This window comes from Lissotriton helveticus, chromosome 5_1 (genome assembly GCF_964261635.1).
Source record: "Lissotriton helveticus chromosome 5_1, aLisHel1.1, whole genome shotgun sequence".
NCBI classification, from domain to species: Eukaryota; Metazoa; Chordata; class Amphibia; order Caudata; family Salamandridae; genus Lissotriton; species Lissotriton helveticus.
In genome coordinates, this window is record NC_136065.1 from 227,552,755 (window position 1) to 227,579,656 (window position 26,902).

General features: G+C 46.6%; 1 protein-coding gene across 1 annotated transcript in view; it reads right to left on the minus strand.

The window, feature by feature from the left end:
* Positions 1–26,902, minus strand: part of MAMDC4 (MAM domain containing 4) — a 569,927-nt gene that overhangs the window by 51,338 nt on the left and 491,687 nt on the right. Inside the window, exons 24-25 of the mRNA XM_078642067.1 lie at positions 14,874–15,020; positions 11,561–11,695 (exon numbers count right to left, since the gene is read on the minus strand). Coding sequence (XP_078498193.1) covers positions 11,561–11,695; positions 14,874–15,020 — 282 coding nt within the window. The remainder of the gene's footprint in view (positions 1–11,560; positions 11,696–14,873; positions 15,021–26,902) is intronic.

Consider the following 26,902-nt stretch of genomic DNA (forward strand, 5'->3'; position numbering starts at 1 on the left):
CCAACATTTGGGCTGGACATCGGGGGGAAAGGGCGAATGCAATTTCACCATTTACTTGCATTGAAGTGGGGAAGGTTTTGATTAGAAAAATAAGATATTTTGGCTTCAATAGTCACCCGTCTAGATCGGAAGTGTGAAAATGTAGGAACGGCTAGATGAAAAATTGCCAGTTTTTTTAATTTCTGAACGAAAACATACAGCTCATCTTGCAATACGAATAACCATGTATGTGTGTAAAATATATGCAAAGCATTACTATACTCATGAGTAGGAGGGCTGGGTGTTTTGCACAGATATTCAGATGCCCGTGCCGTGCGTGTTCTCTGCTGTCATAATTTCTTATCGTTAATGTGAGCTGTAATCTTCATGTGACCTCGGGCAGCACAAATACTCCTCCCCTACTCACCCGGAGGGACAGTAGCATACCTTCAAAGACATACGTCTCAACACACCCCAAGCATGGGCCACTTACCAAGCCCAGCCAGGTGTCTGCAACGTCAGCCACTGTCCCCAAAGCTTGTAAAAGACAGCAGCTACTTTCCATTAAACGTAACGATTTAGGGCAGGCTCATGTATCACGTGGGGACGGACGTACCAAACCTGCGGGGGAGTGAGGATAAAGCCATGTCCCCCGGACGGAGCCGGAGAGCTAACGAGCTGTATTTGTCGGGATTATAATCCCTAATATGGTCGCTAGATGGCGCCAGAGCTATCTATTGAAGACTTTCTAGTGGTCCGGAGCATCCTTTACTTAAAGGAAATCTTCGCGGGTTTAACAAGGTGCGCGGGGACACGCGGTAAGAGGTTTGGCTGAATGCGGTTTCTTGGGTTCCTCTGTTTATAGCACCTTCAGGCTGCTTCGCGCTGTGCCCGAGGGCACACGCCTCCTCTGCGGCGTGGTACCCATTGGCAATGCCCTGCTGTCTCGAGGTTCTGGTGGAGCAGCCTGCCTCCGCCTCACTGCAGTCCTCATCCGAGGGAGCGGGGCGGGAAAGACACGGAAGCGGGAGGGGGGGGCGGGAAAGACACGGACAGCGGGAAGGGGGGGGAAGGAACGCACTCACCTGGACTCCTTCCGGCTGTCGTGGTCGGCATGAAATGATGAAATCAAACACCAAAAAAAAAACGAAACTCCGCCCACCGCCCAATGACGATGCAAAAAGGGTGGAGAGAGAAAAAAATGCAGGAACGCCCACGAATCTGGTCCGGCCATGACGGACAGATCTCTGTTCCAATGGCTAGCCTCCATTTATGGAGCTAGCCAATGGAACAGAGGGCGGATTCAAGTCCCCCATACTGCAAAACTAAAGATTTCTCCTGGGGGCGGAGCTAAATCTCCGTGCCCCAGGCGAAACCTAAAAAGGGAAAAAGTTTAAAAAATATATATAATTAATTCAGGCAGAGACGGGCCCTCACAGAGGGGACATGGCATAGAAATCCTACCCCTGGGGTTCTTTTATAAACCAGGGGAAGTACGAGCCAACAACATCAGAACTAGGAGGTACGCTACTATGTGTAGTAACGGGACAGATGGATGGAACACAATCCCGGTCAGGTCGTTTAGGGGGAAAACGTGGGGCGGATCGGAAACTCTATCACATCTGGAGGTCACAAACAGATTCAACATCCTCTCAGGTCTAAGTGACTGTGACTGACGGAGTGAGTCTACCGCCCTCCCCCCCCCCTCGATGGCCCGAACCCCAGTTCGACTGTCCCACATTACCCAGTGGCAGTGGCGCATTACGCGCCGGCGTTGCCCAGGATGGTATGGGCTCAACCGGTATTCTAGAAATAGATAGGGATTGTGAGGAATTCACCGCTAGAACAGCATGGCCTGGTATATCTGCTGAAAACACTGGGGTGAATACAGAAGGTAACTTGGAATATAACATCCTCTCTTGGAATATAGCGGGGCTAGCAAGTAAGTTCTCAGACCCTTTATGGATCGAGTTTGTAAAACACTTCTCCATCATCTGTCTTCAGGAGACCTGGGTAACTGACTGTAACCTCGCTATCGAGGGTTATAAATCATTCTTTGTACCGGCAACAAGCTCCAGAAGCGGACGGGCCTCCGGGGGCCTAGTCATCTTTTTTTCCCTGACATTAAGATGCAGTGTTAAGGTCCTTCCCTCAGGCAACACAAATTTCCAGGCCATCTTGCTGGGGAAAGAAGAGAATAGCATGTGTGTGATCAACTTTTATAATGCTACCTGTCAGTGTGAGGGCTATAGGACCACCGAACTACACAACTTTATAACTCAATGCCGGGACCTGCTAGAAGGAACTTGATGCTAGCCGGGGACTTTTACGTCCATCTATGTGGTGACCCCATGCTATACACTCTATCAGACATGGGATGTCCCCTGTCATTGGGACTTCATTTCGAACATACTCCAGAGGGTAACACTCTGAACCACTTACTAGAGGAGCAAGACCTTCTGTTCTCCATGAACATTACACCACCACGGCCATCCAAAAAGAACCTACATTTAAAGGAGGGAGCCACGGCACCTTCATTGATTTTATCCTAGTAGATAGAAATCTATTGACACTCTTATTTGGTTTTCAAATAGTTCCAAGCATTTTTAGTGACCATAACCCGGTCTGTGCCATGTTAGGTGGAAACCTCATGAAATGACTAAAAAATAATAACACCCCGCAAGATAACATGTTGCAAACTATTAACGGTGGGAGACGTATAAAATGGAATAAGGTGGTACTGTCTGAATTCCTCGAAAAACTAAAAAAGGCCTCTGAAAATGACTTCCACATTTGTCTTAATTCCAATCCCGAAAGTAAAGGAGTTCTTATAGCAGAGGTCTTTAAACTTTTGTAGGCTGAGCCCCCCCAGTTGAATTTTTTCAGATGTCGGGCCCCCCACCACCTAACAGAAATTTCTGGAATCTGGTACACTACATAATCAACTGCCACATGCATATCACGGGCCATATTCGGCAAATAATGTTTTACATAATTAGAGTGTTTAGTAAACTGCAGGTTTGTGTTTAGGTGTGGTGAAATGACAGGTTTATTACACAGCTCAAAACACAATTTTCCAAGATAAAATGTGCGCACATTCTTTTTACTAGGATGCTTTGTTTTACACCTGACCTAGATTAGTAATAATACCACCAACATAAATGTGTGGACCCGTTTTGATCTAAAATTGCATGAAACAAAAACATTTCTCTGCAAATCGTAATAGACTCTCTCATATCAATTACATTAAAAAGAAATGAAACAAAACAGTATTTACAAGAATCTGTTTAGGAATTATTCCAGGCCATCAGGGCAAAAACAGAGCTGCCTCTATCAAGGGAACCCATGAAAGGCTGGATTGCAGTGCATGTAAATATGTCCTTTTGTAATTTAGGACGAAAACCTTGATGGGGCACGACATGCCCATACTTGGGTACATGGGCGCAATAAGACCCGAACTTTAGGGGGGCTAACACTCCCATCCAGGGCTGGGGCTAGCACTGGTCGCACATAGTGCAACAGTCTGTTTTGGGGCCCCTCCCCATATCCTCCTTCTCCATGAATTTCCACACTACCACTCACCAACAGTGCGCCTCATCTCTCTATAGCACCTTTCTGGTAAACATTTCATTTGTTTTATCGCGCTACTCATAGTTTACCCACACTCAGTTCTTTGATCTGCATGGTACACGTTCTTTGTAGCAGGCACATTAAACCTCTGCACTGTGCGGGTGTCAGAAGTACCCATGTGAGTGCACGTTGAGCGATGCGACTGCAGGGTGAGTGAGGTGACCATATGAATTTGGGTGCGGATGTAAGTGCAGAGTGGGACAAATGAATGTATGGCTAGTGATGGTCTTATTTGAGTGAGTATGCACATTGAGCAGTAAGGGGGACATGTGAGTGAAGTGTTTCATTGGTGCAGAGTGAGTAGTGTGCTCGTGTGATTGCAGGGTGAGGTACAGGGTGAACAGCACAAGTGCACTGTGAGTGCAGAGTGATCACTGAGTTCAGGGTGAGCAGGTGATCAGTGTGAGTGCCTGGTGATCAGTGTGAGTGCAGAGTGATTACTGTGAGTTCAGGGTGAGCGGGTGAATGGTGTGAGTGCATGGTGATTGCTGTGAGTGCATTATGATCGCTGTGAGTGCAGGGTGAATGGTGTGAATGAAAGGTTATCAGTGTGAGTGCAGGGTGAATGGTGTGAATGAAAGGTTATCAGTGTGAGTGCATTGTGATCGCTGTGAGTGCAGAGTGAGAGGGTGAATGGTGTGAGTGCATGGTGAATGGTGTGAGTGCATGGTGATCAGTGTGAGTGCACTGGCATCACTGTGAGTGCAGGGTGAACATGAAAGTGAAAAGAGAGAATGAGGAGTGAGTGGTCTGAATGCAGGGTGCATTCCCAGACACTTGAAGTAACTCAGCAGGTTATTGACGGCAGCGTAGGGTTTCAGATATGTTAAACTATTGCTATTATGGCATTAATCAGGGATAGAGGTGGAAGAAATAAATGTGCTGATCCTTCAACAAACTTCCAGTTTTATGGTTAGGGTTGCCAGCTCATTATTTTGATGGCCCAGTTGGTACAAAAATAAATAGGCACCTAAAGCTGTATTGTCAGCACTTGTCTGTGCATACTTTGAACAGCAAATATAAATAGTAGTACTTTTAATTGTGTTTTAGTGCTCCCTGAATGGTCCATGACTGATGATAAAATATAAAATGGAACAAAGACAGAAAAGTCACATTACAAATGTATAAATACTTATTTATTTTTAAGCATATTTGGTGTCAAGACAAGCAATTTGCAGGCTGTTTAAAAAACACATGGATGGCTGGCATTTTTCTTTTGGTACCTTGAAGCCCTGTGGGTGTTGTGGTGCCTGCCCTGCCTGTGCACATTTGAAATAAACTTTGTCTCCTTTCTGCAAAGAGCTTCCTCACAGTACGGGGTTAAACTGGTAGATCTGAAATGCTTCAGCTGCTTTTTAGGTCTCGCCTGTCGATGCGCATGCGCATCGAGCAAGCGAGACTATAGGGGCTCATCGACTCTTTATCTAACTTGCAAGGAATCGTGGCGATTCCTTGCAGTGCCCGTGACTTTTAAGCTCAATGCGCATGTGCATTGAGCTTAAAAGCGCGTGCACAGCCGCCCGCATTCCTCCGACACCTTTGAAGTGAAGCTTAGCTTCACTTCAAAGGCCCGGCTTCTTCACACCCACATGCCGCTCTGCCCCGCTCCGCCCCCTCCCCTGAGTCATCCTGCCTGCCCAGACTTCTCCTCCCCCCTACTTACATCCCGCTTTCACTTGTTCTATTCTAACTGGTCAGCATGTTCTTTCACAAGCGTGTTCTTCCCTGCGTATTTCTGTCCGTGGGGCTACAGAATGCCAAACATCGGAGGTTTATAGCCTTTACTAGTTTCTCTTAACTTCTTCCCACACACTTCTGCCTTTCGTCCTGCCTAAGCCGCTCACACTTTTACCCTGCCTCCCCCACCGCCCATCACAAAATTTTTGCAGGTCTCCCCCTTTCACCACTGTCAGCCATGCACTACCGCTCCACCCTGGCTCTGTCTACTCAACCACACTTCTTTCGACCACTGGACCGTTCCACTCCTCCTCCCACCCCTTAACACTTTCCAACCGCTCATTCCTCCCCAAGTAGTCACTCCTCTGCTTTTCATCCCTCAATTTGTGTACTCACCCATCGGCCCTCCGCTCCCTCCCGCAGTCCCCCATCCACCTATCGCTCTCACCTCTGCACCCGCCTCTCTCACTTTTCTTAACTGCTTCTCCTAATCCGCTCGCATCCTCTCTCTCCATTCTACCCGTCAATCACCCCGACCGGGACTCTCGCCGGTTTATCCGTCAGTCCCTCACCTATCCACTGATCCTTCACCCATCAACCCTTACCCTTCCTTTACGGTGCCTATTACTACCCCAAACATCTCTTCTCCATCCGCTTGTTTCTTTCTCACCTCATCCACCTCAACCTCCGCACTGTCCCAATCTGAACTCCTCGCCCACTGCTCTTTATTTCTCTCACTCATCCGTCCGGTTCCTTTCCCTCTCCTGTCACCTCACACTATTGTTTCTTTCTTAACTCTGCGCCCTGTACCCCGACCTCAGCCTCTGCACCCGGCTCCTATGTCACATCCACCTCACTATTGTCTTCCTCTCATCTTTGCACCCTCTTCTCATCACTCACCCTCCACCCATCTCTCACTTTCACCCTCTCCCATCTCTCATCACCTCCAACCTCTTCTCACCCCTCCACCCTGGTCCCACCTCAAACCCTCCACTTTGTTTCCATCACTCCCCCTTGCCCCCTCCCCCTGTTCCTATCTCTCACCCACCATGATTATGCTTGTCTCTTACTCCCGCTCCACTGTTTTTCTTCACCTACTGTTCGAGTCCCTCCCCAACTATTGTTTTCTCTTCTTTCGCCCCTCTCCCATCTCTCACCCTCCCTAGTTCACTTATCCCCGGATAGGTGTTGTCTCAGTATGCCGACTTGCTCAGCAGATCAGTTCTCCCTGCTGGGTCTGACCCCCTGGCACCAGGCCACATTCAGCTTGGGTACTTTTGTCTTTCAGGTGCTCCCTCGGACCCACCAAACACCTCTTCCTGGGTTTCAACACCAGATCTGACAGCCATCCCTCCTCCCTGTTCCGATACCCAAACAGTCAAGAACTGACTTGTAAAGGACATGTGCGTGCCCGAAATCACTACGTTTTTTTCGATTCTGCATCCCTGGATAAACAAGAACTCATTATTCACACATCCATGCTTTACACAGCATATATGTAAAAACAGCTTGTGTACTTTTACACAATGTCGCACAGATTTCCTTCGCGGAAATGTGCCCTGACTTGTGGTACTACCAGCAGAGCAGTAACCAGGGTGCCAGGGGCCCGAATGCAAGAAAGGAGAATGCACCACACCATCTCTCCATGTCCTGATTTGGTAACAAAAATCAGCAATAAGTAGGGGGGACGGGCCCTTTAAACTGCTGAGCCCCGGTGTCACTGCACCTGCTTCACTCCTGATAGATATGCCTCTGGGTAATGCGCCCAGTGCATATTGCGATCCCACGTGAAAGAGATTGCGGAACAAATTGCTAAGTCTGTAAACATACACAGTGAAAGGGAGTTATTTACAAAAGGTTTCGCTGGGGCTTAGTCTCGTCATTGGCTGTCTCCTGCTGCTAACCGTGCCCCTTTTCCTTGTTGGCAATTCTAAATGCACTAACTCTAATGCTGCGAGACCTATTGCATTTCCAATGCTTGTTTTTTTAGCAGAGGAGACCCTGCCTCCCACTGCAGCTGAAGCATCCCAGCTCTACCGATTAACCCCCTCCTGGGAAGGCTGTTATCTCTCTACATCACAAAAGCACACGTCCATGCCTTATCTATTTCCCCTCACTCCCCCTCCCCTTCCAGCCCTCAGTTACCGGAGCTCGACAATAAACAGACTCTATTTGAAGGGGTGAAGACTTTCACACCTCTGGGACAGTAATAGAATCTGAAAGGAAAGATCTTCAGGAGTTCGCGCCCCCCCCTGAGATGGCATCGCGCCCCCCTGGGGGGGCGCGCCCCATAGATTGAAGAACTCTGTCTTATAGCCTTTGAGAACATTGCCCAAAACGTAGGAAAGATGTTGGAGGTACGGGGGGGAAACCCACCTTAGACAAACCCAAGTGGTTTTGCAAAAACTGCTCTAAAGCAGCAAGAGATCTGAAAAAAGCCCTCAAAACACTTCTCCGAGACAAAGTTTTGATCAGCTCGCTCCGGCTAACCTACAAAAAGGTGCTAACAAAAAGAAAGTCTGAGTTGAAAAACGCGTTATGGGAGGAACTGCTAAACCCCCTGACCCTTTCTAACAGCTATAGGTTCTGGAACACAATCAATAAATCACCTCTAGAACCGGCTGGGGCCAGTGTAGTGGGGTCAAATATTACGGAGGGCGAATGGGTCGATCACTTTGTTGCCATCTTTCAGGATAACAACGCACAACCAGCCCCCCCATATGAGAGGCAAGGGCAGGAGGTATTGGCATTTTCAGTAGATGATTTATTGGAGGGAATAAGTAACCTCTCCAACAAAAAGGCGCCAGGCCCAGACGGTATCCCCCCAGACCTTTATAAATCAGATCCTACATTCTGGGCCCCAATCCTTACAGCTGTGGGGAATGCTGCTGCAGAAAAGGCCTGTCCAGCTTCATGGGGTCTTTCAACAATAGTCCCTGTATTTAAAAAGGGAGACCAAAACTGCACACTAAACTATAGGCCTATCTCCCTGATAGACTCCATTGTAAAGGTCCTAGGGGGCATTATCCTGAAGAGGCTGTCCACTTGGGCTGAAGAGAATAAGATCATCTCTGATATACAATATGGGTTCCGTAGAGGGCATTCCACCTTGGCTCAGTGCCTCAACCTCTACCTACTCCTGGGAAAATACACCATCGCACAACCAGGAACAGTTTACATGGCCTTCATGGACCTTTCCTCGGCATTTGACTGTGTCAACCGGGGAAAGTTGGGGCAGTCCATGGAGGCCATGGGGGTAGAGCAACCCCTTGTGAACTTTTTAATGGACTTACACAGCGACAAAAAGGCTAACGTCAGATACACCAGGGATCTCAAGGTCACACGAAGTTTTAGCACTAGTTGGGGGGTAAGGCAAGGGTGCATCCTCGCCCCCTTTCTTTTTAATTTATATATTAACGACCTAGAAGATCACCTGGTTAAAACGGGGGCGGATTATCCGTATGTGGGTCGTCGGGCCTACCTGTTTTATTATACGCCGACGACGCCGTCCTGTTAGCCCGTACCCCCAAAGGGCTTCAAACACTATTGGACGCCTTTTATGGATTTATGTTAAAACGAGATCTGCACATAAATAACACCAAATCCTATGTATTGCAGGTAGGGAAGGCAGCTAGAAAACAGCATTTATTTAAGGTCAACGGTATCAGGGTGCCTATTTGTACTTCCTTTTCTTACCTAGGGGTACTTCTAGACCAACAATTAAACTGGATCGCTTGTATGAACAGGAAAAGGGGAGAAGTAGCTAGGGCTAACGCTGTGCTTTTTGACTTCGCAGCTAGAATGGGTAACAGACCGGTGGCAGCCATGTTGAAAGTTTATCGCTCTAAGAGTATAGCTATAGCCACTTATGGGAGTGAACTCTGGGGTTACAGTAATCATGCGTGCCTACAGATTGCTGAAAATAAATTTAAAAAAAAACTCTTATGTGTCCCACAGGGAACCCCTAACTTATCCGTACATGAAGAAACTGGCATGCCTTTTATATGCGATACTTTGTCACTGCGTCCTCTCCTGTTCTGGCTGCAATGTTGGCTCAATAAACAACTAGGGCTAACACATAGCTTGTTAAAACAAACTCTTAGCCTAGACAATATGTCCAAAATTCCTTGGCTGAGTTATCTTAAAGACACCTTCCGTAAAGAAGGGCGACCAGATCTCTTTTTAAACCCATCTGGTATAACAAATAAAGATCCTATACTCATAAAACAGTCTTTTATTACCCGCAAAAAACTGGACAGAGAGGGTAGGGAATTATTGAAGCCTAGTGTGCGCCTCCATCTTTTGTTAAAAACCTCACCTGTGGAGGAGCAATATTTACTCTGGCCCATACCAGCATGTGACGCGGGGGACCCGGACACGGGCCCCCCTGGCCTGCCTATTCATGTGTCACCTCTGTTGTACAGCACACTGACACCTGGAAAACCACGGACGTGGTCAGCTGCCTTCCGGTGATGAACAGTGAGGGACCCTGTTCCTTTAAGTGGGCGGCAACAGAGCAGGAACCTATCCACGGCAGCTCGATAAAGCCCTGCCCTGCCCCTGGACAGGTGTGTGTTACACCTGGAGGCGGAGAGTGGAGACTGGAGAGCGAGGACGGAGGGGAGCGGCGAAGGAGTGAAGACGGAGAGGAGCGGAGGAGGATCGAGGACGAAGAGGAGTGGTGGCGGATCGAGGACGGAGAGGAGCGGAGGACAAGTCAGGACGGAGAGGAGTGGTGGAAGACCGAGGACGGAGCGGAGGAAGGGGAAAACACCGACCCAAGCGGGACCAGTCGGGACCAGGACGGACTGGGAGCGGAGAGCAGAGGAGGCAGCCCTACGGAGAAGCGAGACTGCAGCGACACGCCTGGAGGCCACCGAGAAGGCGCATCGCCCAGCCACGCTTCCCGGGAAGTGTGGCTAGGACAGGTACGGTCTCGTTTCCTGGGCTGGGCGGGACGTACTCTGGGCAAACCACCTTGATCCCTACAGGACACCGATAAAACAATCCCCCCCTTTTTTTTGTTTCTTCACAATCCCTCACGCATAGAGGGGTAGATAACTTGCACGCGTGTCTCCCCCACCACCCTTTCCTCACTCTGATTGGGCTGGGACAACCGAGTAATACTGGTTTCCTTTGGTTTTTTTCTACACTTTGGGCGAAACCCCCTGGATCCCTCTCGACCACGGCGGAAGCACGGACTACGACTCCCAGCAGACACCGGGAGACGAGGCGGCGGAGCGGAGTGCGAGAGGCGGCAGAGGAGGCTGCAAACCCTCTACCCTTTTACAGGGTTCCTGTGTTAAAAAGGAGACTGTATAAAGTAATAAAACCCGCTCTTCCTAAAACCCCTTTGTCCTTGGATTTATTCGACAACCAAGCTGAAACCCCACACAGCATATGACCGTTTCCTTTTAATCAGGTTCAGGCTTAACATGTTTCATCTTTTACTGACAGTTCCCAGGGGCTGTTACAAGGGGATGGTGTTAGCACCCTGTGGCTGCGACTCCCAGTCTCCACAGGACTTGCTTCACTTTATGTTTTTTTGTAAATATTATGAATTCCCAAGGATCCTTTACCTTAAACCCATTTTAAAAAGGATGAACTTTGTACAAACCCGGCCTGCACTATTTTATTTACAAATGTTGAACCCAGAAATTACACCCCACGTGGCGGGTTTTTTAAAATGTACCATGAATTACAGGAAATGCCTGGACATGTAAGAACCATTAAGAGTTAAACCTTTTACACTCTACTCCTCTTTTAAAGTGCTATAGCAGAACAACCACTGTCATGAATTGTGGGCTCTCCATATGCTGTATTTCGTTTTGTAAGCTTTTTAAATGTAGCTTGGAATGCTATTTTTTACTGTAATATGAACTTTTATGGTTTTGTATACAAAAAAACCGAATAAAGTACTTTTTGAATTTGAAAAATATAATTAATTGTCACAGCACTGCAAGGTAATTTCAGTATCAGTACCATCAAATCTAGCCAAGAAGGAACATTAATGCAGGCTTTTTTTCTCCAAGTTTGCCTTTTGCAGAGTTTTTCTAGGCACAACAGTGAATGCATGTGGCTTTCTTCTCTGCAAGTTTACCTTTTGAGAAATTGTTGCAAAAGTCTACTTTTATGCAAGTCTTCACATGTGGAACAATAGAAACCCTTTACACAGTTTTACCGAAGGAGAAAAAAATATTTGTAACTTTGCACACCAACAGAGATACACCCATGAGTTTGAGACACTATGTAGGGCGCGAGCATCTGTACTTACACAATTCGTCTTCTGAGTCTGTACGATACCAGAATTTGAGGCAGGAGCCGGTGGTTGCAGAGAGCTGCTCACTCACCAGCCAGGCAGAGGTATCCCCAGCACTTAGTCGGTCAGTATCAAAGAAAATGTAGTGACCTTAAGAAAATAAAGAAACAAAATACAAATCCATAAACTGGGATTTCACAGCTACATTGTTATAGAAGTTCACCTCCTTGCATGGGTCAACCGAGGCCCTCATCAAAAGTGTAAAAAAAAAGCTAAAACAGAAAAAAACACGTTTTTCTGCTAGAGTGGTTACAAAAACCAATCATGCAAGAGGCAACACCAGGTATACTGCAACGGAGTTTACTTGAGAAAATCATTTGGATTTTTGTATTACAAATTGTCATTATAACGTATTCTTAGAGTGGCCATTTGGTCAGCCCCTTGCTCATGATGACTTTATTGTCTATCTCAGTTGTTTGCTCATGATTCACTAGCTGTCCTCCCTATTCTGGTGTTTGCCCCCACCCCTCCCAGGACCTATTCAATCACACATTGTTCTGATTGGATAATTTTTATCTTTTCATCGTATAATTAAGGATATTCTTTTTTATTTAGCATTGAGCACTACATGGGAAGGAATGTGTTTCCTTGCTCTTTTCCCGCTTTTTACTCTTGCTCACCCCAGTCACTCCGTTTTTGCTCCACTGGCACCCTGCTCTACTCTTCATGTTCATTTTTTCATATGATTATTTTTATTATTTTTGAGGGCCTGTCAGCTGCAAATTGGTGCTCGGCCACACACTTATTTTTTTGCACTTCACGTGCCTTCTTTTTGACTTGCTTTTACATTTCAGTTCACCGTTCTAGCAAGGATTTTGCCATATTGGAAAATGAAAAATGGCCACCACACATCACACCTCATGCACATGCCATGACACACACATGTGCACGCATTACGACGTTGCACTTTTGTGCCTAATCCTGTGTAGTTCAGTCCTGTACTTGCTCTCTCGTCCTTGTAGGACAGTAACTGCGTGTGTCATGTGTACGCACAAATGTGAGTGAGGACACAGTCGACCTGTGGTATGCCAGGTTGCAAAAGTGGAGCGGCCTTTGTGGTTAAAGTTTCTCTAAGCTTCCCTCCTGACATGAAGGCAGACAGTGAGCTGATCTCACAAAGGGTTATCTTGTTGGGGATGATGTTCTGTGTTCTCTCCCATCCAAACTACCCTTTCCATGTTATCACATGGACTGGGCTCTGGATGACCTCTTCATGACAGAAGCTCAATTTACTTGTATGTTTTTTAGCAGTTATGGGGGTCTATACCTCCAAAATTCACAATGGCAAATGTATTGGGGATCATACCAGACTCCTCTATTTTCTGTGCTGTGTAAATAGAAGAGAGGATTTTAATATTGACTTAGCTATCCACTGCTGGCACCCCCAGTAAGGCACTTTTTGATTCTTGGCAATGCTGTTTAGGTAGCACCTTTCACACTGCAACCTGTGCATGAAAGTCAACAGATCCCAGAAAATGCAGGTTGCCCTTATTATTCTATTTACTCTGTAAGCCCTGCCAGACCTCCCAGCAACCCATCCTTGTCTATCCCAGTCACGATTAAAAACCTTTCAATTCATGCAGCTGGTCCTCACCATTTACGCCATTGTGTGTAGTTGTCAATGCAATAAACGTCTTATTTTGATGGACATATTACAAAGATTGTTTTGAGAAGATTGATTGGTTGTATATTACCTTTATTCAAATGTAATTAGAAATTTCATTGCTAACTTCTTTTATTGAAAAATAAAGTAAAGAAAATGAATAAAATCCATAAAATTGTTCCTTGAGAACATCCCTCTCAGTATTATTTGGTGGGAGGTACTCCACACCATTAGTGGTTATTCCTCAGGTCTTCAGTTTGATGGAGATGTCCTGGTTAACTAAAGCATTGTATCCTGATTATTCGAAGCGTTTGTCTTTTTGTCCAAGAGCTGAGCTCTATATTTTCATTTAGCATCAGCCTGCCAGTTTCTTTATGCTATTGTAAATTAAAATATGCTGTATACACAGGATTTTGTGTTGGTGAAGACAACTTGGTGAGGCTTTTTGCAGCATTGAGAACTTGTTGAAATTCATGTGAGTGGAATCAGATGTGAGAAGGTGCAGGCAGGATGCAACACTCATGCATTTTTCAATAGATACACGGTCAGTGGAGATCCACAACAGCAGCAAATGTGACAGCGAGGGTGGAGAGCTGTAACACATGTTTCGTAATTTGCAGCTGCAGTAGGAGAGTAGCGCAGCTCTCATTTCAGTCGTGTGCTGTCCACATATACATATGTATGTAAAGGTATCTCTGTTGTGCAAACTTAGATACAGGGCATCGGAGCACTATATAAAGGTTTTTCTATTTGCACGGCCTCCCGGTTCACACACTCTCTGGGGCATTTGAATGGGAACAACAATGTGACTTCCATCCTCTGTTCATATCAATGGCCTATCCCTCACCAGCCCCCCCTTCCAACATACCAAGGTAACAATTTTTCCTTTTGTGCAGTTTTTGCAGTTGGCTGATATTGTTGTCATGTGTAGTTCATATGTTCATATGTTCATACAATGCATTGACTGTATTAAGTGCAACCTTATAATCATGTCAGGACGTCTATGAAACCCTAGTGACCACCGAATGACTGAGCTCAGGTGCATTCTGCCCTTTTTCTATTAGCATTGGTAGCAAGGGCAGTGGTTTATAGTGGATGTTTCGCTGTTTGGGATACCAGACTCTTGAACTATCTCTTTCTCCACTTCACATCCCTCCTGATTCTTCCGTCCATCAGGAATGACCGCTGCTTCCCCAAGATGACCTCCTCTGTCTCGCTCACCATGGCGAGCAGCTTCCACTAGGTTCTGGATTTATATCTCTGTGTCAACTGTGCCTATTAATTTACCCAGGGTTGAGCTTAGCGACTCACCAAATATTAAAATCTAATCTGATTTCTAGAAAATCCACCATACATATGTATGAGAAGAATGTACATATAACATATTCATTGGTAATAATTTGTATATTTATCAGCCATTCTGGAAGACCGACTGGATGTTGCTATTTAGTGGCTCAGATTTGATGAAATAGCCATGGAGATCATATGTCAATCAACCTCTAGGATTCTAAAGCATTTTATGAGCAAATCATATGAAGCACATCACATACATATTTAGCTCTGCTAACAATCTACTGTACCCTACTCTAAATCCCCAGATTTTTTTTAGGTAGAACAGACAACTGGGGTCATTACTTTCCGTAGCTACACACTGTGCTGCCTTACCTTCCTTGGTGCCCAACGTGTGGTCTGCATCAGCAGCACGGTCTCCTCCCTGGGTTGCCCCGCTGCTCCAGTCCCAGTCATGCTTCTCCATGCGCCCATTCTTCGTGGTGCTCCAGCCACAATAATCGAGCTCAAAATCACAGGTTCCTGTCAGGAAAGTAAACGTATTATTGTACAATAGGAGTATCCTGATCAGCAGATTGATGTATGAATAGGGGGATTGGTGTCACTACAACGCATGCTTTTACCACGCATGCCTTTACAACGCGGTTTTTACCACGCAGTCCATTACAACGCATAATGCTTTTAGGCGCTGGATAGTGAATTATTTAATTTACTATTCCAACTCCAGTCCCCGTGGATAGCAGGGAAGGTGTTGGATAGTATATTAAATACATTCCCTATCCTAGAGCGCCCCCCAGCGCTTTGCGTTGTAATGGTTTGCGTGGTAAAAGTTGCGATGTAATGGTAGTGCGTTGTAAAAAATTCGTTGTAACCGTGCTACACCGAATAGGGGGCATCCCATATAACAAAATACACATGGTTGACATACTTTATCGGACTGGAAGCGTGCTTCTGTTTCAGTCTGTCTGAGACTGATTTTCTTTTTTTTTTACTTCTTGCTAGCATTTTATATAGTTCAAGACAACATAAAGTGAATGTTAACAGGTGCCATTGTTATAATCACTAAATACGGGTATACAATCATCCCTCCAGCAGATTGGGTCAATTCCTCTGATTGCCAATACACAATGTCCTCTTTAGCAGAATGGGTCACAACCAAGGTTCACTATAGCTTTCGGTCCTGCATCCACAATGGGTGTCAATGTGCCCTTCAGCTCTGGTTTTCCTCATCTAAAGCCATGTCAGCTGTTACATATTCATTAAAGGTAGTCAACATTGCGCCCCGAGCCTCCAGACCCTTAGCCACTTTCTCATCTGTGTGGGAAAGTTTCATATGCTGTTCCTCAGCAATACCCCACTCCAACACATCTTTTATCCACAAATCCTCACTTGGGATTCTTGGACCCATCTAGCCTATCACGATCCTCCGCTTCACAAGGAGCAATGTCAATTGGAGCAGCTTATATGTTTTACGCCCCCTGGAATCTTTGATCCCCGCAACAGACAGGCATTAGGAGTCAAGGAAACAATACTACCCGCCGCAGGAGAGACATGGGAGCCCTTCCAATTGACAGAAATTATAGACCTCTACAAAGTGCCATGCCAAGTGTAAGAACTAGGCCCTCTCCTCTTTGCAACGCGGCCAAAATGCCGCCCTGCTCGAATCGATGCTGCGGAGCCTGGCCAGTGTCATGTACGTATGGTGTAAGTAATTAAAATGGATTTGTTTAAATCTACTATTGGAGGATACCTTCTCCACTAATGCACATGCATGCTTCCAGACTACATCCTCCAAAGGACCTCCTAACTCCAACTCCAATGCAGCCCTTGCCTTATGATTTCTATTTGATTGGTCCTCACGGAGTGGCCCATAGAAGAGGGAAATCAAATGTGTGCCCTCTGCCCATCAGAGCAATCCTCCAAGTGTATGCAAAGGCAGGGGCACCGCCGGGTGCGTGTTCCAGAGATCCTTTACCGTGTTGTCTATTTTGGCATATTGTAAGTATTGTCCCAGCCCCACTTCAAATGTGTTCTAGGCTTCCTGGAATGTAATGAAAGTTTTTGTGGGTACAGGTCCCCTGCCCCCCCTCCCCCCATCCACTCTCCCTCCGTCTGTCCATGGTAATATCCTGATCAATGGAATAAAAAGGCTCTAGGTCCCTCCCATATGGGTAATTCCCAGTCAAAAAGGTCTCTAAGTAGGGTATTTTTCACTGCGGCTTCCCACAGGGCTGCCGTATGGCAAATCAAATAGGGTAGGGGTCGCTCTGACTGGCCTCCCCGCCTCAGAAGACGTGGCAGCGTCCTCCCCTCAACCACACCCCAGAGGAGTCACTTCTCCCAATTGTCTCCAACTGTGAGCCAGTAGCCAGTGTGTTGGAGATACGCTGCATAATACTATAGGCGGATATCAGGGGCAGCTAAACCGCTCTCTTCCATATCTCTTTTCAAAATCGAGAGTGCCACACTGCTACGTTTCCAGCTGAATTATTCTTAACTAGAATTTTATTGATAAACCAAATTAAATCAGATCTATTCCATGCCAGTTATACTATATGTACTTATCCTAAGCGCTGTGCATCTCAGTTAAAAATCATATTACATTTGGGGGGTAAATAAAACTTGATCTCTAGATCAAAGGTGAACTTATTTAGCCGAAATACGAATCACTCAAAATTTCCAGTGATTTGCTGTTTGTGCATACCATGAAAACATTTGAGACTTTGGTGCAAATGTTTGTGCAGGGAAGGGGCTGAAGGGATTTACTTGTTTTATTAAGATCCGATGGTGAGTGTAAGCGCCTGTACAGCAGCGGCCTTGCACTGACGTGGGATGTAATATTGTTTGCAACTACTGTTCTGAAGCAGCAAGACGGGATCACAACAGCAATGTACACCAAGTACTGCTGTTGTGCCATGTGGCTAGTAGGGGAGGGCCACAGCATGCTCCCAAAGTGCCACTGGTTTGCAGCAGCGGCCCCAGCATGGTAAGCTGTCCTCATCAAACAGGTTCTAACAGCTGTGATATCTTCATCGAACACTGTAATAGCACTAGAGAGGTCAACAAAAGCAAGATTGAAGATTGGACTTCATGTGAACGTCTGTCTCATCAGTACAATGGTGGTTTGGGGGGTGGGGTTCTCCCCCAAGAAAAGTTTGGATTTTTTTGTGCAAAAACGGTACATCCTGTAACACTTTTTTCATGATATAAAATATATAAAATGTTAAGTAAGATAAAGGTGTATTATGCACACATCATCCATACTGGTAGGCATTATTTAAGAGTGCTTGGTCTGGAAGAGCACAAATCCAGGATCTGGAACGTAACACAGAGTTAGGGTTGGCTTTACTAATAAGAATTTATTTCTAACCAAACAAACCCTTTTTAGCAACTTTAAAATATTGAAAGACTGGGAAAAAACATAACTTTCTAACCTGTACCATGCAGTTTGCATGCAGCTCTTTGAGTGCAGTTCGTAGCTCACTGTGCTAGATTACGATTGCAACTGACGAACTGCACAGTAACTGAAAGGACGTCTGTGGCAAAAGCAGTAACCCACTGAGTTATGCACATAAAATGCTGTTCTGCGATCTGCACATTACACGTTCTCTGCAGCAGGCATATTAACCCTCTGCTCTACATTAGATGAGTCAAAACTGCCAGTAGACAAATCTCCGATCTCTCTCTAGCAGAGATAGTTTGACACTTTTATTGTTGCTTGAAAACTGCTAAACATACAAGGAACTCTGCAGTAGGATTGTGTAAACAGTTAGGGCCACTCAAATATGTTGGGTAACGATACAGAGACTCCTGGATGAAGCTTGATTATGGCCCCGGGCCATGCCCTGGCAATTGTGTGATCAGTAATAACTCAACTAGGATGTATGACGGTACAACGCGTGCATTTACAACGCATACCGTTACAACGCAGGTTTTACAACGCAAGTCGTTACAACGACTTGCGTTGGGGGGCGCTGGATAGTGAATAGTTTAATTTACTATTCCAACTCCAGTCCCCCGGGATAGTAGGGAAGGTGTTGGATAGTAAATTAAATTATTCCCTATCCTCCAGCGCCCTCCAGCGCAAGTCGTTGTAACGACTTGCGTTGTAAAACCTGCGTGGTCATAGTACCGCGTTGTAAAAGTTTTGTTGTAAAGGATGTTTCCCACTCAACTATATCGGACCTTGGTTCTGTGGAACTTGTTGAGCTGCATAATCCCTTAATATCTTATATGGATAGACTGGAAAGCTGGACTGATCACAGAAATGAAAAATCCATGGTTATGGTAAATGACTTTAAGACCGATCATGGTAACTATACTTGGGCTGCTTCATAAATAACACTCATCAGAGAAAAATTGCACCAAAATACTAGATCCTCCCTGTCTTGTATTGAAATTCATTGTACAAAGATATACAATGAAAGCAATGAGCCTACAGAGTCCACTGATATGTTGAAAGACCTGTTGAGCTTCAATTCTTTATTGAGCTTTTCAAGTACTATAAAAAGAGTGCTACATTAAAAGATACGCAGCCAAATCACCACGCATGGCGAGGAAACCACCATGGTAGCATGTAAACCCATAATCCATCTGTATACCAGACATCCATGGAGGACCCACAATACCAAGAAATACCAAGAACAGTTGAGTATAAATCTCTAAGAACAGAAATAGGAAATGGGCAAGTAGGCAAAAAATACTACTTAACAACTTAAATGAAAGAAAAAGAAGAACACAATCATCAAGAGGGGAAGGGAGAAGGAAATCTGTTATCGTAATGGGGAGTAGGGGAACACTCACACAAGAGGAAATAAAATAGGATGACCTTCTGTCCCCTGCTGGTTCCTTTAACGAAAGGCCAACAACAAAAGGGATCGAAGTCTGGGGAACCTCAGGAGGAAGGGGCCTGGGAACGGGACACAGGGGTTCTGCATGGGACACGAACTAGGATGAAGTACACCATAGACGCTTAAAATTTTTAAGTGTGTTTGGCTCTTCAATCTTTTAAGAATGAGCCCTAAACCTCTTCAAATATCTGCAATTTGTAATTTAATTGATAAATAAGGCGCTCAAAACATGCCATGTCGTACATGTTGTTCCACCAGGTCTGTAATGTGGGAATTAGGGTTGATTTCCAAAGTCGCAGAATTGCCAATTTAGCCACCTCTAGGGCAGTAGAAAGCCATCTATTAACATGCTGAGTCACAGAGGGGTGGCCAGAAGTATCATGAAGGAGCACTAGGTGGGTGGTCAAAGGGCTGTCTACCCAGAGGCCTTTCCTCATATGGTCCTAAACCAGTGGCCAGAAGGTTATCAGCCGGTCACATTCCCATAAAATCTAGACTATGTTGCAGTCTGTTAGGCTGCATCTCCAACACTGCGAATCTGCACTAAAACAGGCATTATACAATCTTGCTGGTGACCAGTAGCAATGGTGTAGGATCCCAGTCGTCATCCATGAATTGCGTGTTCAGACCAGTTTCCCACCAGACACGCAGTGCTGTGGATGTGGGAGAGGAAAACAGAAGTCCAGCAATGTTGCATAGAGTTCCGCGATAGTTCTCTTAAAGTTTTTCCAAGTGTAGATACATCGAATAATAGATGAGCGAGGAAGGTTGATGCGCATTCCCCAGGATGTGAGATAAGGCGTGGGACAATTGATTATATCTCCATAGTTGGAAGGGTGGAATTGCAAATTCCCATATCAAGTTGGGGAATAATTTGATGGAGTCGTTAGAGAAAAGGACTTCAATGTGGTGAATACCATGAGTAAACCAAGTGGACCAGTTAATTTTCTCCCCATAGACCGTGATGGCTGCATTGCACCATAGAGGGGCTTTAGAATGCACATGACTCAGTATTTGCACCAGCCTGTGCGCCCTATGCCACGTGTACTGGAAAATATGAATGATTGGATTGAAGAGAGAAGTAGCTAAAGGCCTCAAAGTGTGATAAATGGCAAGGTCCCCTGGTGTCTGCAATATGTGATGCTTCAGCAACACCCATAATGGCAAGGACTAGAATGTAGGCAACCAATACACAGAATGGGACAGCTGTTGTGCCAACCAATTCCCTCCAGGTGTGGGAGACATAAGCCACTTTTTTTCTGCTGAAGAGTGGAGCTTAGCCTCTTTATTCTTGGTCTATCCTATCGCCAAATGATTCGGGAGATGAAGCACTGGATGCTCCACAAGTGGGTGACCAATATATTGAGAGGCAGCATTCCAAAGATTTAGTTGAATTTGGGGGAAACATTCATCTTGATAATCTGAATCTTACCCCACAAGGACAAGTTCAGTGCAGATCACCTTTCAAATCGCGCTCCATGTGATCCACAATGGGTTGCACACTGTCTAGAACCATATCTTCCAAACCCCGATTAATATGCACTCCGAGGTACCTAAAACAAGACTGAAGCCACTTTAATGGTAGACAACCAAAAGAGGTGTTCATTGCGGATGGAGTTAAGGGCATGGCCTTGCATTTTGACCAGTTTATTTTATAGCCAGAAAACTGAGAGAAAGGGTCTAATTGAGGAATCAGAGCAGCTGCTGACGCCAAGGGGTTTGATAATGTCAAGAGAATGTCATCCGTGTAGTAATAGGCCTTAACCTCACCCGCTGTTCTACGAATACCCTTAATGTTGTTATTAGATCGAATTTCAATCGCCAGAAGCTCCAGAGCCAACAGGAAAAACAACAGGAACATGGGGCACCCCTGTCTAGTGCTGCAGGCATGTCAAAATACAGGGAGGAGAAACCCCACATGAGACAGATGCAGTGGGGTCACAGTACATGCCCCTGATTAGTGTGAAAAAGTCATGACCTATGCCCATCTTCTCCAAAGTCCGAAAGAGGTTACTTCAATCGATAGGGTCGAAAGCCTTTTTGGCATCCAGGAAGAGAAGGACCTTCTCTTCCTCCTCGTCCCTCACCTGCCAAATAATATGTGAGAAACTAAGCAAATGACTGGTCGAGGAGCAACCGGGGACAAAGCCCACCTGAGCAGAGTGAATAGGAGTTGTGATCTCTTTATTCAAACATCTCGCCTAAACCTTTGCCAAGATCATAACGTCAGCGTTTATCAAAGAAACTGGGTGATAACTACAGCATTCCAGTGGGTTCTTCCCTTGTTCCAGGAGCACCGAAATTCAAGCCCTGAGAAGCACAGCAGAGAGGTGCCCATTGTCTAGGGCTTCCTGATAAACAGAGACTAAGATGGGGATGGCCTGAGCTTTGGTAGCTTTATAAAATTCAGCCAGAAGGCCGTCCTCACCAGGAGCTTTTCCCAGCCGCGGGCCGTGGAGGGAGTTACTGTGGGGCAGGGAGGCGGGGAGGGGGAGAGGCGGGGTTGAGGGTCAGGGTGCTAAAAACCGGCATATGGATAATTGCAGGTAAGTAAACAATTTAATTAATAAAACGAATTTCGTAGGGCGCACTTCATCGCATTTTGCGATGCAAGGCGCACTACCAAATTTGTTTTAGAAGGACAGTCGAGTGTTGAGGCATTCGGGTCCTAGTTTGTGGAGGGCCTTGTGTGCGTGGGTGAGAAGACAGAATGTAATTCTCTTGTTGACGGGAAGCCAGTGGAGGTCTTTTAGGTGTCCGGTGATGTGATCTTGGCGAGGGATGTCCAATATGAGTCTCGCTGATGCGTTTTGGATGCATTGGAGTTTTTTCTGTAGTTTTGCTGTGATTCCGGCGTATAGTGTGTTACCATAATCCAGTCGACTCGTGACCAGTGCGTGGGTGACAGTCTTTCTTGTTTCGAGGGGAGGCAGCGGAAGATCTTTTTGAGAATACGAAGTACGTTGAAGCAGGAGGATGAGACTGCGTTGACTTGTCTGGACATCGAGAGAGAGGAGTCTAGGATGAAACCCAGGTTGCGTGCGTGGTCTGTGGGTGTGGGTGCTGTGCCCAGAGCGGAAGGCCACCAAGAGTCGTCCCAGGCAGAGGGGGAGGATCCAAGGATGAGCACCTCCGTTTTGTCTGAGTTGAGTTTTAGGCGGCTATGTTTCATCCATTCGGCTACTTCTTTCATGCCTTCGTGAAGATTGGTTTTGGCGGTGTTAGGGTCTTTGGTGAGGGCAAGGATTAACTGGGTGTCGTCTGCGTAAGAGATGATGTTAAGGTTGTGTTGACGCGCGATGGAGGCGAGTGGACTCATGTAAACGTTGAAGAGGGTGGGGCTGAGTGATGATCCTTGTGGTACTCCACAGATGACTTCAGTGGCCTCTGAATTGAATGGGGGAAGTCGGACTCTTTGAGTTCTCCCGGCGAGGAATGAGATGATCCAGTCCAAGGCTTTTCCTTGTATGCCGATATTGCTGAGGCGTTGTATAAGGGTGCTGTGGCAGACTGTGTCGAAAGCGGCCGAGAGGTCGAGTAGAATGAGGGCCGCTGTTTCTCCGTTATCCAATAGTGTTCTGATGTCGTCTGTTGCTGCAATGAGGGCGGTTTCGGTGCTGTGTTTGGCTCGAAATCCGGACTGAGAGGGATCGAGGGAGTTGTTGGATTCAAGGAAGGTGGCGAGTTGGCTGTTGATGGCTTTCTCAATGACTTTGGCGGGGAAGGGGAGGAGGGATATGGGCCGGTAGTTTTTTAGTTCAGAGGGGTCTGCTGTGGGTTTCTTCAGGAGGGCGCTGAGTTCGGCGTGTTTCCAGCTTTCTGGGAAGGTGGCAGAGTTGAACGAGCAGTTGATGACATCACGGAGATGGGGTGCGATGATGGAGTCAGCTTTGTTGAAGATGTGGTGGGGGCAGGGGTCGGTTGGCGATCCAGAGTGGATTGAGTTCATTAGGCGGATGGTGTCTTCGGTGGTGATTGGGTTCCAGGCGCTGAGGTTGTTAGTTGGCGGTGTGGGATTTGAGGAGGGTGGGGAGGGTTGTTCGCAGGGAGAGTTCTCGAAGCTGTTGTGAATGTCGGCAATTTTGTTGTAGAAGAAGGAGGATAACGCATCGCAGAGGTCTTGGGAGGGAGTGATGTCGTTAGATGCTGCGGCGGGGTTGGTGAATTCTTTGACGATGTTGAAAAGTTCCTTGCTGTTGTGGGCGTTGTTGTCGAGACGATCCTTGAAAGCTGATTTCTTGGTGGATTGAAACAGTTGGTGGTGTTTGCGGGTGGCCGTCTTGAGGGTGGCCATGTTGTCGGTGGTTGGGTTTTTTCTCCATGTTTTCTCTAGGGTGCGGCATAGTTTCTTGGATTTTTTAAGGTCATCATTGAACCAGGGAGCCTTTTTGCTGTCTGAATTGATCTGGTGCTTTTTCAGGGGTCCTAATTCGTCAGCGCTCTGGGTGATCCATTGCTTGAGTTTGGTGGCCGCTTGGTTTGGGTCCAATGAGAGGGTGGGAGGGTTTTGGTTGAGTGATGTGAGGAGTTGGTCGGAGGTGATTTCGTTCCAGTTTCTTCGAGGAATAGGTTGTGGGCGGTTGTGGGTCAAGGTGGTTTTGTAGCTGAAGTGAAGACAGCTGTGGTCCGTCCAATGGAGAGCTGTGGTGCGGTCGAAGGAAATGTGCTTGCTGGAGGTGAAGATAGGGTCGAGCGTGTGTCCGGCTACATGGGTGGGGGTGTCCACAAGTTGTTTGAGTCCGAGATTGGCCAGGTTGTCCAGAAGGGTGTTGGTGTTGCTGTCGTGTTTGTTTTCAAGGTGGAAGTTGAGGTCTCCTAATAGAATGTAGTTCTCGGAGGCGAGGGCATGTGGGCTGACGAAGTCAGTGATGTCATCGCTGAATTGCGTGCGGGTTCCTGGAGGCCTGTAGATGAGGGTGCCTCTAAGTGTGGTTCTAGGGTCGGTGTGGATCTGGAAGTGGAGATGTTCGGCGGTTGCAAGATTATCGTCGATGCTGGATGTGATTTTGATGGTGTTCCTGTGGATGATGGCGATGCCTCCTCCTGTTTGGGTGGTGCGGTCTTTTCGGATGATCTTGTAAGCGTCCGGTATGGCTATAGCGATGTCGGGTGCTGATGATGTGTTCATCCATGTTTCTGTAAGGAAGGCGATGTCCGGTGATGCAGTGTCGAGTAGGTCCCAGAGTTCAGTTGCGTGTCTGTGGACCGAGCGGGAGTTCAGCAGGATGCACTTCAGATGGTTAGAGTCGGAGCAGTGTTTGGAGGAAGTGGATTTGGTGAGGGTCCTGAAGCAGGTGAACTTGCAGGTGTGACAGGCGAAAGGGCCGTGGGTACGTCCTGGGGTGGCTTCGCAGCATTGTGGTGTGCGTCCGGGGTTGAGGGCGAGGAGAGTTGCGGCATCATATGTGAGTGTAGTGGGCTGGGTACGGCGGGGGACAGGGGGTCTGGCACTGGGCGCGGTCCAGGCACGGACGGGCGTAGACGGGCTTACCTTTGTCGCACCTTCGGCGCGCATGGGGCGCGTCCGCAGCGCGTGAACGCTGCGCGTGGACTGTTCTGATATAAGTGCAGAGAGGAGGGGGCGGAGCGTGGGAGGAGCAGCTGGGAGGCGGGTGCGGGGTGGAGAGGACTGGCTCTGAGGCAGGACAACAACCAACAAAATGGAAGGCAACAATAACAACACCGAATCAGGTTGGGGCACAAACCGCTATGGAGCAATGGGGAGTGAAAGCGCTAGCAAAGTCCAATTGATAGCTGCAGTGATCGTTCCACCCAGACGTGCAGAATGGGTGAGTGTCAGCTTTGATAATTGTAGGGTGTTAAAAAAAGGTGGATTCTACATCTGGAGCCTGGGGGTTCCAGTCGTATATGGGTGTTCATAATATTTCTGAGATGCTGTCAAATGGGTAATGAGGAGAGTCTCCAGGTCTTGGATAGCAGAGATGGTCCAAGAAGAATCTTGTTGGTGGAATTGGTAAGCCAGCAGCCTACCTCCCTTTTCATTCCTTTCATAATGTCTCTGTCATATGAAAAACAGAAATGTCTCCCCCTTAATGGTGCAGCAGGTGTTCAATTGGTATTTAGCCAGTAGAAGTTCCAGGAGAAGAGACTGGTCCAGAGAGGAAAAATAGGAAGTAGTCAGGGTTCTGATCTGTGCTTCCAGCTGCGGTCTGGAGTTCGAAAGCCTTTGTTTGGCTAGCGCCGAATCGGAAGCACAACCTTCCCTGTCCTCAAAACATCTACACAGAGTTCACATAGCCCCTATTATCCCCAAATATCTTCCTATGTACTCTGCTAGGCAACGTTTTGCCTCTAGATCCGTATAATGGGAGGCATTGAGCACCAAGATCCTTGCGGGGTGTTTGCAAACCCATTTCTAAATGCAGCTCTATAAGATCATGATCAAATATCCCGCAGAGGGTTGTATTCACATCTGTTAAGTGTAGGTTCACTAAAGGGGTACAAAGGAAGTAGTCAATGCGACTGCGAATGTTATGGGAGCAAGAGGTCAAGGTATAGTCTCTAGCTCGTGAGTGCAAGCATCTCCAAGGGTTGCAGAGGGCATGACCCTGCATTAGGTTTTATAGGGCATGCTTGTCCCCAATATGGTGTGTGTCCTACTGCCTGATCTGTCCAAGAAAGGGTGAAGTGCCATGTTCCAGTCCCCTTCAATGATGACTCCAGAGGTGTTAGGTGATTTCAGTAACCTATGGATCTTAGAAAGAAGCCCAGAATTAGATTTCTGGGGGCTTATACAGAGCCCACAATTATAGTCTAACCCTGTATTGAGAGCCACTTTACAGACAAACATGGTACATTTTGATTGCTGTCTAGCTTGGGTCAAGATTAAGGCTGAAGAACATTTCCTGAATATTATGACTCCAACAAGGCAGTGTGCGAAATGAAAGTGACGGGAACTTCAGGTTGCAGGCTGCAGATAGTGGGTTTTGAGGATAACATAGCAGATTTGTCTTAGATCGTCAAGACTATGATTGAAAGTGCCAGGAAAGATGTTCTTACTATCATACAAAAGGTGTTTAGTTTGACACCCTAATAGATATTAACCTCCAGTTCTTCAATATTGGCTTCGTGAAGTGCTCTCTAAAGCCCTTGTTATATAACTGAGGTGTATATTCACAAGAACATGTGCTAAACATCTCCCAAAAATGTTAACGCAACTTTACACATTGCAGCCTATCACGGGAAAATAACCCTGTGTCAACGTGGAATTCACAACACGGTGTTACCGTGCAATGTTCCGCTGAAAACACGGCCAATGTCCACGATACAACCACGGCGACGGAGATAAAAACGGATGTATGACATTACAACGCATGCTTTTACATCGCATGCCTTTACAACACGGTTTTTACAACGCAAACCTTTACAACGCATAGCGCTTTGGGGTGCTGGATAGTAAATATTTTAATTTACTATTCCAACTCCAGTCCCCGTGTACACTAGGGAAGGTGTTGGATAGTAAATTAAACTTATTCCCTATCTTAGAGCGCCTCCAGCGCAATGCGTTGTAATGGTTTGCGTTGTAAAAGTTGC